The sequence below is a fragment of the Bufo gargarizans genome, chromosome 1 (genome assembly GCF_014858855.1).
Source record: "Bufo gargarizans isolate SCDJY-AF-19 chromosome 1, ASM1485885v1, whole genome shotgun sequence".
In the NCBI taxonomy this organism is placed as follows: domain Eukaryota; kingdom Metazoa; phylum Chordata; class Amphibia; order Anura; family Bufonidae; genus Bufo; species Bufo gargarizans.
In genome coordinates this window covers 496,908,006-496,922,976 of record NC_058080.1, presented here as the reverse complement: position 1 = coordinate 496,922,976, position 14,971 = coordinate 496,908,006, and the positions used below count along the sequence as shown (strand labels likewise).

Here is a 14,971-nt window from a genome sequence, read left to right as displayed (position 1 = left end):
GCAGTCACACAGAATCTTCTGTGTGTGAAGGCTCTGTTATAATACACTGAGGTTAAGAACCTGACTCTTGGTGCAAAACTCGGCATCAGCTACATCAATTCTTTCCTGCCGAAACCAACAATAAGGCGTCATGCACACGAACATGGCTTTTGCCCACATCCAATTTGCTTTTTTTACGGGTCGAATGAGGACCTATTCAATTTAATGGGGCCGCACACTATGCGCTATCCGCATTTCCGTTTTATGGACAAGGATAGGACTGTTCTATTTAGGGCCGAACATTCCACAAAATGCAGAATGCACAGAGCAGTATCTGTTTCACCCCTTCACTGAGGAAGGGGTGTATACCCTGAAACGCATCTGGGCCAGTGAGCCGTTCCCCAATAAATCAGGAGTCACCTAGAGGAAAAGACTACGGTCGGGGTGATTTTCGCATTTGGATTACTACCTTGTCTCGAACTAGAGGCTGTATTACCAAGAAGGATCGATTATTCTACTACTGCTCCAGCCGAGGAGTCACGCGAGACGTCACGTTCGAGACTCCTTACCCAAAAGCGGCGTCCCACGTGGTATGATCGGCTGTATCTTCGATTCATTACATCGAGCCAGTGACGGAACAGGGTAAGAGATCCGCTTCACGATCATTGATATATCGGATTATCCGAATGAACCGGAGGATTTAATTCGGACAGTACGCAGTACCATATTTCTGACAGATCGTGTATGCGAATCATTTGGAGCCTGATACAGGCCGGAGTTAAGAACGAATTCTCCAAGTGTATGAATATCCGCTGCGATTACTCATATTGTGGGGACTGCCGATTATTTGCGAATACGAATTTTTACGATTATCTGGCGAATTTTCAGGGCCCTTTTCCATTGGGTATTTATTTTATTGTATTTTATGGTATTACATTGTATGGATGTTTTTAATGTTATTGTTTGATGCATTGGCTTTTTATGATACATCAGGATCAAATAATATTTAGCCATTATCCATTTGCTGTCTCTATTCCCATATACGGAGTGCCCCTCACTTATCTACACTTTTCCTTCGTCTATTCGTGCGGTCTGGGTGGACCGAGAGGTGAGCACCCTTATCCATCCGCTCTATAGGTCGAGCCGCTGGTTTCCTTTGTTTCTTCAAGATATGATTGTGCTTGAAATTTGTGGGCTAACCCCTTTAAATGGCATCTGTCAGCAGATTTGTACCCATGACACTGGCAGACCTGTTACATGTGCACTTAGCAGCTGAAGACATCTGTGTTGGTCCCATCTTCATATGTGTCCTCATTGCTGAGAAAAATTGTTTTAATATATGCAAAATGAGCCTCTAGGAGCAAAGGGGGCGTTACCATTACACCTAGAGGCTCTGCCCTCCCTGCAACTGCTGTGCCTTCTGCACTTTTATTGACAGAGCCAGGCAGTATAAGGGCTGATGCCGGCTGTTCCGTGCCTTGGGGACTGCAAAACGCACAGGCACCATCCGTGCGGTTGCTGCAGATGGATACAGACACATTCACCTCGAATGGGTCTGTGATCTGTCCACACTGCAAAAAATGTTCTATTTTTTTGCAGTGCAGAGGCAGAGAGAGAAACCCCACAGCAGCACTTCTGTGGGGTCCCGTGCCTCCATTCTGCATCGCTCCTCCCGGACTGCACACCCAATTCAAGGGGGGTTGCCGGCCGCAATAAGGCTGACAACGGTCATGTGCATGAGCCCTAAATGTGATCACGCCTGGTCGAGAATTCTCCTAAAGAGACTACATGGCAGTTGCAGAGAGAGCAGATCCTCTAGGTGTAATGACAACGCCCCCGTTGCTCTTGGAGGCTCATTTACATATAGTAAAACCTCATTTCTCAGTAATGCGGTCACATATGAAGATGGGACCAACACAGACGGCTTCAGCTGCCAAGTGCACATGTAACAGGTCAGCCAGTGTCATGGGTACAGCAGATCTGCTGACAGATGGCCTATAGGTGACTGAAGTAAAGGTGCACAGCTTCTTATCCAGAAAAGAAACCCCAGGACAACATGTAAGAAAGTCACATCTTTATTGGTCATGTCATTTGTAATCACAGACTGGGGCTCCAAGCCATGTCCCAGGGGTGACGTTGTGTGTAAGTAGGTAATGGATAATCCTGATGTCCAGCAACATGGGGAAAGTCTTCAGTCCAACAAGACAACAGTTCTAGAAAATAAAACAGAAGAACATGAGGAATTACAGCCAATCAACCCCAATCCTACAGGTCAAATAGTGGCATGGCTGACAAACTGCACAAAGGCAAAAAACAAAACAAACTGTATTTTCTTGTAACTTTCTCTTTAATGCAAAGAAGGCCATAGATAACAAATAGCTTTTGACCAAAGACTTCTTTAGCAAACAATGATCTCCCGACACCTGATCGCTGGTAGATCCCCACAAAATCTGCAAGCTCCTGCCTGGTCAGACTGTTCTGTAAAATAAGAGATGTGTGCAAGAGGTGCTTCATTTCCCACAGCTACATATATTTTACAGGCTACATTTACTGGAGAAATGGTTATTGCACTGAACTACGGTGTCAGGGCTCAAGCACATACTCCAGCCACCAATCCTGTCCGAGCATGAGAATAGCCGTATCCTAGAGATCTAGAGAGTGCTGTAAATTCAGGTCATTAGATATGCGCTCAAGATGGGATTTGTAATATGGTTCGTACTGCATGAGCCCTAAAATAGAGAAACAGCGCCCTCTACTGGCCAAGTTTAAAACAGCAGTAGAAAGGAAATACCTACTGCATTAGGCTACATGCACACGGCCGTATGTGTTTTGCACTCCGCATGTCATCCGTTTTTTTGCAGATCTATTGTAACAATGCCTAAAACGGACAAGAATAGGACATGTTCTATTTTTATTTTTTGCGAGACTACAGAACGGACATACGAATGCGGACAGCACACGGTGTGCTGTACACATTTTTTGCGGACCCATTGAAATGAATGGGTCCGCATCATAGCCGCAAAAAAACAAAACGGAACGGACACAAAAACAAAATACGTTCGTGTGCATGAGGCCTTAGGCTTTATTCGCACAGTCCGTGTTTGGTCAGTTATTTTTATCAGGGATTGTGAGACAAAACCAAGTGCAGATCTTTCCATTATACCATATTTGTGTGTAGCCCCCACGCCCTTCCAGTGATGGCAATGAGTGACATGTGAATAAGGCCTCGCTGTGAAGGAAATCTTTTATGCCGCTAATAGCTTTATTACTTTTAAGGCTCATGCACAGAACCGTATGGCTTTTTTAGTGTTTTGCGGTCCGTTTTTTACGGATCCGTTGTTCCGTTCCCTTTCCGTTTTTTCCGTAGGCCATATACATTATACAGTAATTACATAGAAAAAATTGGGCTCGGCATAACATTTTCAATAGATAGTTCCGCAAAAACAGAACGGATACGGAAGACATACGGATACATTTCCATATGTTTTCAGTTTTTTTTGCGGACCCATTGACTTGAATGGAGCCAAGCACCGTGATTTGCGGACAAGAATAGGACATGTTCGATCTTTTCACGGTACGGAATTACTGAAACGGAATGCAAACGGAGACACTTCAGTTTTTTTTTTTTTGCTGAACCATTGAAATTAATGGTTCAGCATATGTACCACATACTGAACTAAAAAAAAATAAAAAAAAACGCCAGTATACTGAACGCAAAATACTGTTGTGTCCATGAGCCCTTAATAGTAGTTACTGCTGTTCTGCACAGTCTCCATTTAGGCTAGTTTCACACTTGCGGCAGGACGGATCCGACAGGCTGTTCACCATGTCGGATTCGTCCTGCGGCTATTTCGCCGTGCCCGCGGACCGCCGCTCCGTCCCCAATGACTATAATGGGGACGGGGGCGGAGCTCCGGCGCAGCATGGAGAAAGTCGCCGGACTAAAAAGCCTAAAATTACTGCATGTCAGTCCGGCGGCCTTTCTCCGTGCACCGCCGTAGCTCCGCCCCCGTCCCCATTATAGTCAATGGGGACAGAGCGGCGGTCCGGCGGCACGGCGAAATAGCCGCAGGACGGATCCGACATGGTGAACAGCCTGTCGGATCCGTCCTGCCGCAAGTGTCAAAGTACCCTAACTCAATGTCTTTTTGTACTTTGAACAATTCGTTACTTAAAAAAAATATAAAAATTTTTTTAAAAAAAATCTAATTTTCTTATGAAATGCAAAAAAAATATTTTTCTTTTATTTTCAGTGCTTTCTGTTGAGCTTATACTAATAATACACACACACTAGGGATGAGCGATTTGACTTCGAATGAAACATCCAAAGTCGGTTTTAAATTCCCACCCTAGCCTAGCCTCTCAAAGACCCTCCATGATATCCCACTCAAACAAGAATAGTATACACACAGAGATGGGAGCGAGAAGGATTAAGGCTTCCAAGCCTCCCATATCTTAATTCACTTCTCCAGACTCTTTGCCTATATAGGACAGTCTCATAGTTTTTAACCCTATTATGCAGATTTATCCAGGTATTCAAGCTTGGAACATGTAGTGTGAGCAAAACTCGACTAATCAGAAGTCTAGCCAAAAACAATATTCTATTCAAAAGAATCTTCCTATACCTTAGAAAAATTACTCAGTATACAAACATTCAACCATGAATGGAATCGGGAGTCTCAAATTCTGGCTAATAAAGTTATTAATCACCAAACCAGTATTCTTTTAATTCTGGGCAGGGCCAAAGCATGTGTAAGTGGTCAGCCCCAAAGAGGTCACACCGTGGACACAGAATTCCCCATAAAGGCGTGACATAAAATCTATGTAAAATATTAAATACGTGATTAAAATGATGTGATATTAAATTCAACTTCGCTAATATGTTTCCCCATCCCTCCAATTGAACCCTTGGGCAATCTACTCCCCAGGCCCTTTGTCGTGGAGTTTTATTAACTAGAGCCTTAAAGGGTTTCTACCACTTCAGTTTGACCAAATTAGCTTTCAGACACTAGTGATCTGCTAGTGTCTGATCTCCATAACCATGCAATTCTTAGACCTTTGTGTGGAGCCGTTTCATTAAAAAACTAACTTTTATTCCTATGCAAATGAGCCTCTAGGTGCTATGGGGGCGTCTTTACAGCACCTAGAGGCTTGGTCTACTCACACTGTATGCCCGCCCATCTCGTCTTGAATGCCTGCCTCCATCACAGCCATCGGACGAATTCACGCGCCTGCGCCGTTCACTTCTGTCTTCGGCGCAGTGAGTGAAGGCCGCTCTCCTGATGCCGGCTTCCTCACTGTGACGTAGTCGGCGCAGGCGCAGTGAGGAATCCGGCACCAGGAGCGTATCATTCACTCACTGCGCCTGCGCCGATGACAGAAGTGAACGGCGCAGCCGCGTGAATTCGTCCGATGGCTGTGATGGAGGCAGGCATTCAAGACGAGATGGGCGGGCATACAGTGTGAGTAGACCGAGCCTCTAGGTGCTGAAAAGACGCCCCCATAGCACCTAGAGGCTCATTTGCATAGGAATAAAAGTTTGTTTTTTAATGAAACGGCTCCACACAAAGGTCTAAGAATTGCATGGTTATGGAGATCAGACACTAGAAGATCGCTAGTGTCTGAAAGCTAATTTGGTCAAACTGAAGTGGTAGAAACCCTTTAAGCAAAAATGTATACAAATGTGCAATCTTAACCCTGCGATCATTTAGGGAGGTAGAGATATCCATCTCCAACAGTGATTTATTTTTAACACTAGAAAGTGATGAACGTAATTGAAAATATCTAAACCAGGACAAACCACCCATATTCTCAGTATCTCTCCATTTTCACCCCTTTTGCTACATATTAAAAAAAAATTGCCAATTCTGGTCCTCGGCTATATTATCTACAGCCTGTAGTTGAAAATTATACCAGAGGGGAGTACACTTAAGGGATCCTGTTAATCCCAACCATCCTCGAATAGTGTCCCATGCCTTAGATCAGGCATCCTCAAACTGCGGCCCTCCAGCTGTTGAAAAACTACAACTCTCACAATACCCTGCTGTAGGCTGTTCGGGCATTCTGGGAGTTGTAGTTTTGCAACAGCTGGAGGGCTGCAGTTTGAGGATGCCTACCTTAGATGATAATTCCTTAGTCTCTCTATACTCCTGTTGCATATTAGTCAATTGCCCCGATTCCATTAATGTGAATATGTTGTTATACGGGGATTTCCTCACCAGAGTAGTACACAATACACTCTTTTTCCATTCGCAGTATAGCCACAGTTGCCCGGCTATAAAATAGCCCTTGAAGTAGGGAAGATTCAACCCTCTCTGATCCAAAGGCTTGTATAGATATTCCAGTTTAAGCCTTACCCTTTTTCTTCCCCACAACAAATCATTAATAATTCTCTCGATACTTTTATAAAACGTATCCTCTACCCATATAGGTGAATTCCTAAGGATATAGAGGAGCTGGGGCAAAATCACCATCTTGACCAGGGAGACTCTGTCAGCTCTAGATAAAGGAAGTCAGAGCCATATCCCAATTTTTTACCTCAATTTAGTTAATAATGGAATCAGATAAAGCTGTATAACATCTTCAATCTTAGGAGATAAAATAAGAAACATTCAGCATAGTCAGAGCTCCTTCAGTAGAGAGTACAAAACTATCCACTAGCATAAGAGTGGGTTTTTAACAAGTTTATATCTAGGCCTGAGACCGTACTGAAATAATTAGGCCTCAAGCACACAAAAGTATTTTGCAAAAAAGCGGATCCGCAAAAAATACGGATGACGTCCGTGTGCATTCCGTATTTTTCGGAATGGAACAGTCCTATCCTTGTCCGCAATGCGGACAATAATAAGACATGTTCTATTTTTTTGCAGAAAGGAAATATGGACATACGGAAACGGAATGCACATGGAGTAATTTCAGTTTTTTTTTCTGACCCATTGAAATGAATGGTTCCGTATACGGTGCGCAAAAACAAAACAAAAGAAGGAACAGACACAGAAAGAAAATACGTTCGCATGCATGAGCCCTTAACTAGCTGGACGAGTCTTGGAAGAGTTGTATTAGTATGATCTATCAAAAATAAGACATCCGCATATAATGCCTCATTCACACTATGGCAGCCAGGGCTTCGGAGCTGCCACTGTACCACCAATGAGGAGGGGAGGGGACCCTGTGGCCACTGCCACCAATGATTTTAATACTGTGGGGTTGGGGGGGAACGCACTGCGCCACCAATAATTTTAATACTGAGGTGGCGGTGGGGGCGCACTGTGCAACCAATGATAGTTAACGTTTAATACAGGACGTGGGTGTGTCGGCGCAGAATCACATAGCCGGCACCCTGCCTCTGAGGGGTTAACTGACGCTGATCGCAGCTTCCTGTCATATAGGCTGAGCACCGCCTCTTGTATTTGTATTAGATGTTAACTTTTATTGGTGGCGCAGTGCGCCCGCCCCTCTCTCTCCTCATTGGCAGCGCGGCACAGCGGGAGGGAGAGAGTGACTCCTTCTCCCCTGTGCTGCTGAGGGAACATGGCGCGCTGACAGCAGCGCGGTCATGTTCTGTGATAGCACGCTGGAAGCATTATCGGCAAGGTTAGACGATGATACCGATAACTTTGAAAATCATGAATATCGGTAACTCCGATAATCGGTGGATCCATACCTAAAACCTTCCAAAGGAGTCTCCAGTCCACCCTGTCAAAAGTCTTGGAAGCATGGAGCGAGAGACCCCTCGGAAGACTGAATGTTCATAAATAGCCGATGAAGATTGTAATGGGTACCCTTATTTGGAATAAACCCATTCTTGTCTGGGTGCTTAATTGAAGAAATAACCTAAGAAAGTCTTGTAGTGAGAATCCTTGAAAGACGCTTCACATCGGTATTTAGTAAGGATATAGGTCTATATGACCCAAGATCCAAAGGATCCTTACCTTTTTTCAATATTAATGTCATTATAGCTTCTGTCATTGATTCCGGTAGAGTCCCATCTTTAAACGAGTCAACAAATACCTTCAGCAGGCTAGGAAGCATAACCTCCCTATATCTACGATAGAATTCATATGGGAATCCGTCTGACCCCGGGGGATGAGTTACCAGAACATGCTTTAATTGCATCCTCTACTAAAGCGATTCTCTCTGAATATCTGTAAGCACTGGAAAAGAAATAGCTTCCAGATAGGAATCCATCATTTCATCTGTAATATTGGTATCTGCTTTATATAAATCTAAAAAATTATCCCCAAAAAAAAAAAATCCCTTTATAGACTCTTCATCCTTAACAATTCTACCATCTATTAAACGAATACTACCTATCTTTTTTTTTATTTTTTATCTTGATTGTAAATCACCCTTGACAGAAGTTTTCCTGGGCGACCCGATTCCATAAAGTATTTCTGACCCTTGAAAAAAAAGCCTCTGCTGAGCCTTGTCAGGCAAAAAATAAATAAATTATAATAAATCTGAAAAATGCTTGACTTGCATTCTGCATGGCTTTTCTATTTACTTTTATTGTATTACTAGAAAAGACATTCATGGCTGATATTGCTGCTTCTTTTAACACCTTCTCCTTAATGCTATACCCTTTCCTTAGATTAGAAATATTACTAACAAAATCCACAGGATCCGGTAGGCAGAAAGGGGACAAAGGCCAGGACACCAGAAGAATCCCCAACAGGATCCAGTCCGATCGGCCAAGCCTTCATGCAGAGGAGGCAGCAGATGGTATAGAGACCTTGTCGGGTCTACAGGTGATCAAACCTTCAATAGATACGGAATCACGTGTAGGCACGTATCCTCTGCGGCACCTGCCACGGTCAAACAAAAGAACCAGCAGAGCGAGCAAGGAGCGTCTCAAAGCAGTTGAAGGAGGAGCGGTGGAGCGTGGCAGGGGAGTGACGCACCCTTCTATGTCATCACTGATACGCATAAAACTTCATTTCAATATTGTACAGAGCGAGGGCTCCGTACAGTATTAGAATGTATTGGCTCCGATGAGCCAAAAATAACTTCATAAATTGATTTCTACTATAAAAAAAAACATTTCCCGAACTCGGTTTCGATTCCAAGGTACCACTTCGGCTCATCGGAGCCTATACATTCTAATACTGTACGGACCGCTCTCACTCCGTACAGTATTGAAATGACGTTTTTGGAATTGAATAAAACTTTGTATGTGTGCAGGCGGTGATCATATATGTATGTTTCAACAAAGCGAGCTTCGGTCAAAACTTCGTTAGCATGCTGTATGGAGATCTGTCTCCGTACAGCATTCAAACGTATGGGCTCCAGTGAGGTGAAATTTGGTGAATAACTTCATTTATTAAAGAGTAACTAAACTTTTGTATACATTTTTGTTAACATGTCCCTAATGACCTAATAAGAGTTTTTGTAATATACTTTATTAATGTTTTTTGTATTTTTAATAGACTCCCTCTCCCACCCCCTAAAGTGCACCTAAAATTTACTTTTCAGTACACTGCTGATGTACGGAGAACACATTTTTTCAATGGGGCTGCAGTACAGCGAGTACGGGCAGGAGTGCATATTGCTGCTCCTGCCCGTGCCCCCCAGAGGTTTACTAAATGCTGCCATAGCACATGGGTTCTCTGTACCCAAATCTTCACACAGCGAAGCAGGATCCTGCTCCACTCAGCTAATCCTGGCATAGCACATGGTTACAGGGTACCCATGTGATATGCCAGCATTTAGTAAACCTCTGGAAGGCACGGGCAGGAAACCCCCCCACAAAGGAGGTCTGAAGGACAAAAATGGCAGGTAATAAGAGAAAATAATAATATAAAAAATAAAACATACCATATGAAGACAATACACACAAAGGTTAAAACTCTTTCCCCTGACAGGGCCATTTTCACTTGGCAAACAAAAACCGAAATCATATATTAAAAGGAAAAAAAAACAAAAGCAGCATGCTACTCCCATATGTCTACACTTTCTGAAAGAAGACATGGGGCGCAGTCACATGGCCTGTTTGGTGGACGGGGCGATGACTAGATCTGGGACAGATGAGCAGCTTCTACTCCCCTCCCTGACTTCCAACACGTGCTACACCCTGAAGATTACACATTCTTTAATATGAGTGAATAAGTCTGGAGCTCTAAAAACGTGAACTGTAACTGCAGGAAGCATTCAAAGCCACAAAACATGACATGAGACCTTCTGCAGCGAATGGGTTAATGGGAGACGAAGTCTACAGATTTCATTTTACAAACCGTTAATCTGACCATTGCCCTGCGGTGACTTATTCTCGAGACTCCACCTTGAATAAAACAGAAAGGTATCTGCTCACAGTAACCACTAACATTGGAATAAGACCAGTGACCACTGGTCCATATTTCCTGGCCACAAAAAGTGGACAAATAATGTGCCAGTGCTCAGACCGTGTGCTGCTTGTTCTACGCTCGCTCCGATGAATTGGCCCCTATGTTATTTTCTTCACTTTCTATCTAGGATTCCGATTGGTTGCTATACTGACACGTGTCTACCGTGCCATCATTACCCGCCAGTCACCATCTCAGCCGCACACTTGTTAGGACCGTCCTCCGGAGAGGAAACATACATCCACATACCGAACTGAGGCCGCGACCCCAGCGCTGCGCTGAAGGCGGATGACCAGGCAATTCTCAGACTGGTTGCCTGCTACAGCGACAAGCATCATTTACTTCTGACAAGGTGGCTATTTTTATGCTTCCTGTCAGGGAATGGAAATATTCTTGTGTACATTTAGAAGCTGAAAACCTGCCCAAAACGCGTCCCAATGACATCACTGTGTGGCGGAGTACAAGGGGAATTTCATATACTGCAATGAGCCCTGTCCTTGTGCGACTGGGAAAAATAAATCAGGTTTCAGCTCATGAATATGAATGCTTTCCATTTACTGACAGCAATCCAAGATCTTGGAAACTGTCAGGAAATAAACCAGAAAGCACATCACAGAGCTGGATTCCTTCATTATACAAGGATGATTAAAACCCTTTTAAAAAGGGACACTCCAAAGCTGATAAGTCGTCTTATGCCTGTAATGCCGTGTTCACACAGTCAGCATTGTAAACCCATACCAGGAGCGGCGCCCACCGGTGGAAAGATGTGGGTCTCGCCTAGTTTTGGATTACAAATACTGACCGTGTAAGATCCTGGGGGGACGTGACACAGGGATTCTGTTTTGTGCTCCTTGATCCCCTGTGTCTGGAACCATTGGGCCCTGAACTAGGCAAAAAGGTCATCCAAAGTTGAAAAAAGGTCGCCAAGGTTATAACTAGGCCTGCACAATATATCGCCAAAGCAATCGCAATATTGCAATCGCCAATTGGCCGACCCAAAAATGCTGCAATTGTATTACCATATTTTTCGCTTTATAAGACAAACTCCCCCCCCCCCCCCCTTCCGAAAAGTGGGGGGGGGGGAATGGCAGTGCGTCTTTTAAAGCGATGGTTGACTTTTTACGTGGTTGACACGGATGTATCGCCGGCCGCTATGCTGCACAGCGCGGCCGGCGATACATCAGTTACAGTATGGGGAGGGAGCAGGGGCTGGAGGCAAGTCGTTATTTCTCTGTTCTGTGCAGTGCTATTAAGAAAATGGCAAGTTTTGTATTTTGTACTTTTGAAGTAATGCAAATATGTGATTTCATTTAGTAAAAGATGTTTTATTTTGAAAAACACTGTGCATTTCAGTTCTTGAGTTAAGCATAACTACATTTCTGCATTATCAGTAATTTGTGTGTGCTTTTGCCTTGAAAATCCAAGCAAATAGACCCCTAGCACAATTCCCTTAAAATATCGCATCGCATACCGTTATCGCAATTTTTAGGGCCCTAATCGCAATCGCACAAAATTCCCATATCGTGCAGCCCTAGTTATAACCCGAGCCATCATGGTTAGTGACTGAATACAGGATGGCATACGTGGGCACGATATACAAACCTCACAACAGGCAGGAGAAGGAATCTCATCCGACAAAGTTAACGACCACCAAATGCAGAATAGTGCTGGCAAAAAGAAAGTCTGCAAAAGCCCTCTCCGGGGAAATGCTGAGGAAGTCTCCCTTGTTCTGGGGGTTGATCTGGATCCTCAAGCACACTGCGGGAGAAGAGGGAATACATTAGTGATGGAGGCACCCACGTAGAGAGGACATGGGCACCCAACCTGTCACCTCTCACGACATGTAAGTACTTGTACTCCTACATTCTGGAGCAGCTCTCGTGACTGTTGTAGCATCCCTCTGTTATTCTTCCTAGAAATGTTAGAATACATTGCCAAGTGGCCGATACCTGCTATGCAGCGAGGTTGTCCAATCAGTGCCCCCCTTTACCAAAGTGAATATTAACACCCGGCTGCCAATTTTCCTACATTTCCAGGTGGAATGACAGACGACAATGTCTACAGTCCTCGGAAAAAAAACTCAGAATACCCTCTAAAGGGGTCCTCTCACTTCAGTAATGGCATTTATCATGTAGAGAAGTTTTATACAAGGCACTTACTAATGTATTGTGATTGTCCATATTGCTTCCTTTACTGGATTGATTCATTTTTCCATCACATTATACACTGCTTGTTTAACTCCTGCTGGGTAGTAAAGAGGCAAACAGGACCCCCATACTCCCAATCATTTCTGTTAGATAATATAAATGCAATATTCACTATATATATATATATATATATATATATATATATACACACACACAAATGCGGACAGCACCTTCCGGACCCATTAATAATGAATACGTCTGCACCCGTTTCACAAAATTGCGGAATGGATGCGGACCCATTTTGCGGAAGTGTGAATGGACCCTAATTAGAACAAAGTTTTATACTCAGGATGGGTCATCAGTATCAGATAGGCAGGGGTCTGACACCTGGCACCCCAACCAATCAGCTGTATGAAGGGAAGGCACGCGCTGTCTCCTCTGCCTCCTGGCCATAGACATGTGTGCCTTCTCTTTATAGAGCTGATCAGCGGGGGACCCAGGTGCCAGACCCCCACCGGTCTGATACTGATCATCTATCCATAAATATTAAAAGCTTGGAGAACCCCTTTAATCCTGGTAGTGTGAGGTACAAGCTCGTCCCCAGCGCAGCAGAGAGGGACACCCTCCCCGCGATGACATGTCCCCAGCGCAGCAGAGAGGGACACCCTCCCCGCGATGACATGTCCCCAGCGCAGCAGAGAGGGACACCCTCCCCGCGATGACATGTCCCCAGCGCAGCAGAGAGGGACACCCTCCCCGCGATGACATGTCCCCAGCGCAGCAGAGAGGGACACCCTCCCCGCGATGACATGTCCCCAGCGCAGCAGAGAGGGACACCCTCCCCGCGATGACATGTCCCCAGCGCAGCAGAGAGGGACACCCTCCCCGCGATGACATGTCCCCAGCGCAGCAGAGAGGGACACCCTCCCCGCGATGACATGTCCCCAGCGCAGCAGAGAGGGACACCCTCCCCGCGATGACATGTCCCCAGCGCAGCAGAGAGGGACACCCTCCCCGCGATGACATGTCCCCAGCGCAGCAGAGAGGGACACCCTCCCCGCGATGACATGTCCCCAGCGCAGCAGAGAGGGACACCCTCCCCGCGATGACATGTCCCCAGCGCAGCAGAGAGGGACACCCTCCCCGCGATGACATGTCCCCAGCGCAGCAGAGAGGGACACCCTCCCCGCGATGACATGTCCCCAGCGCAGCAGAGAGGGACACCCTCCCCGCGATGACATGTCCCCAGCGCAGCAGAGAGGGACACCCTCCCCGCGATGACATGTCCCCAGCGCAGCAGAGAGGGACACCCTCCCCGCGATGACATGTCCCCAGCGCAGCAGAGAGGGACACCCTCCCCACGATGACATGTCCCCAGTGCAGAGAGGGACACACTCCCCACGATGACATGTCCCCAGTGCAGAGAGGGCCACACTCCCCATGAGCACAAGTCCCCAGCACTGCACTGACACGTCCAGCCGCTGTCTTACCGCCCAGGATGAAGGCGCCCACGCAGGAGGTGAAGCCGGACAGGAACGAGTTGAACGGGAAGGTGCCCACCAGCAGGCAGTAGAGGAACTGCATGACCCCGGTCAGCAGGATGTACAGCAGGTAGGCGTCCAGCAGCTTGAGCCGCTGAGAAGTGGAGCTGACATACTCCTCCAGGAAGCGGGACACCACCGACAGAACCGACACCGACATCACTGCGGGCGCCCGGACCGGAAGTACACTGCAGCAAAGAGACGTGGCGCTGCTCCACTGCCGGTGACGTCATCACCACTCGCCGGAAGTCGCGGCAGGTAGGCCCTGGCTGTCAAATGCACCGGTGACAGGCGAGTGACAGCTCTTGAGAGGGAGTGCAGAGCAGTCATGTCTGTGTCACCAGCGGACACCCTTCATCAGTCTGCAATAAACATGTGATTACACGTAAAGTGCCCTTGTTCTGTGTGAAGTAAACTACTACTGCATTACTTGTATGAGTGTCCGTGTGTAAAGTGGCTCTATAGGCTGGGAGGACGAGGTACTGGTCAGGCTATGGCTACATAGTGACTAAGGACACGTAGTGCAGTATCAGGATGCTACATTGCAACATAAAGAAAGTGAAGGCAGCCATACTGTGACGTCCCACAAGCTGCCAGACCCCAGCAATTGGCTTGTCACAGTGCGACTACATTCACTGTGTTGTAATATAAGAGCCCACTACTGCCATCTTTGCCCTAATATATAATACCTCCACAAGAGTGATCATGGGCAGACTGCTAAGGCTACTTTCACACTAGCGTTTCAGTGTTCCGGTATTGAGATCTGTCATAGGGGCTTAACCGGAAAAAAACGCTTCAGTTTTGTCCCCATTCATTGTCAATGGGGACAAAACTGAACGGAATGAATGCTCCCAAATGCATTCCGTTTAGTTGTGTTCCCAGACTGGAGAGCAAATCACAACATGTTCTAGTTTGCTTTCCGTCCTGGGAATGTGGAGCAAGACCCCCAATGCATGTCAATGGGGAT

At 45.9% G+C, this 14,971-nt stretch overlaps 1 protein-coding gene across 1 annotated transcript; it reads right to left on the bottom strand.

The window, feature by feature from the left end:
• Positions 1 to 2,038: 2,038 nt before the first annotated feature.
• On the bottom strand, positions 2,039 to 14,211 carry DAD1 (defender against cell death 1). Its single transcript, XM_044274535.1, has 3 exons — positions 13,954 to 14,211; positions 11,919 to 12,074; positions 2,039 to 2,192 (listed from the first exon to the last, which is right to left on the bottom strand). Exons 1-2 carry the CDS (start codon positions 14,162 to 14,164, stop codon positions 11,944 to 11,946), a joined length of 342 nt encoding a protein of 113 aa, XP_044130470.1. The 5' UTR covers positions 14,165 to 14,211; the 3' UTR covers positions 2,039 to 2,192; positions 11,919 to 11,943.
• Between the last annotated feature and the right edge of the window lie 760 nt (positions 14,212 to 14,971).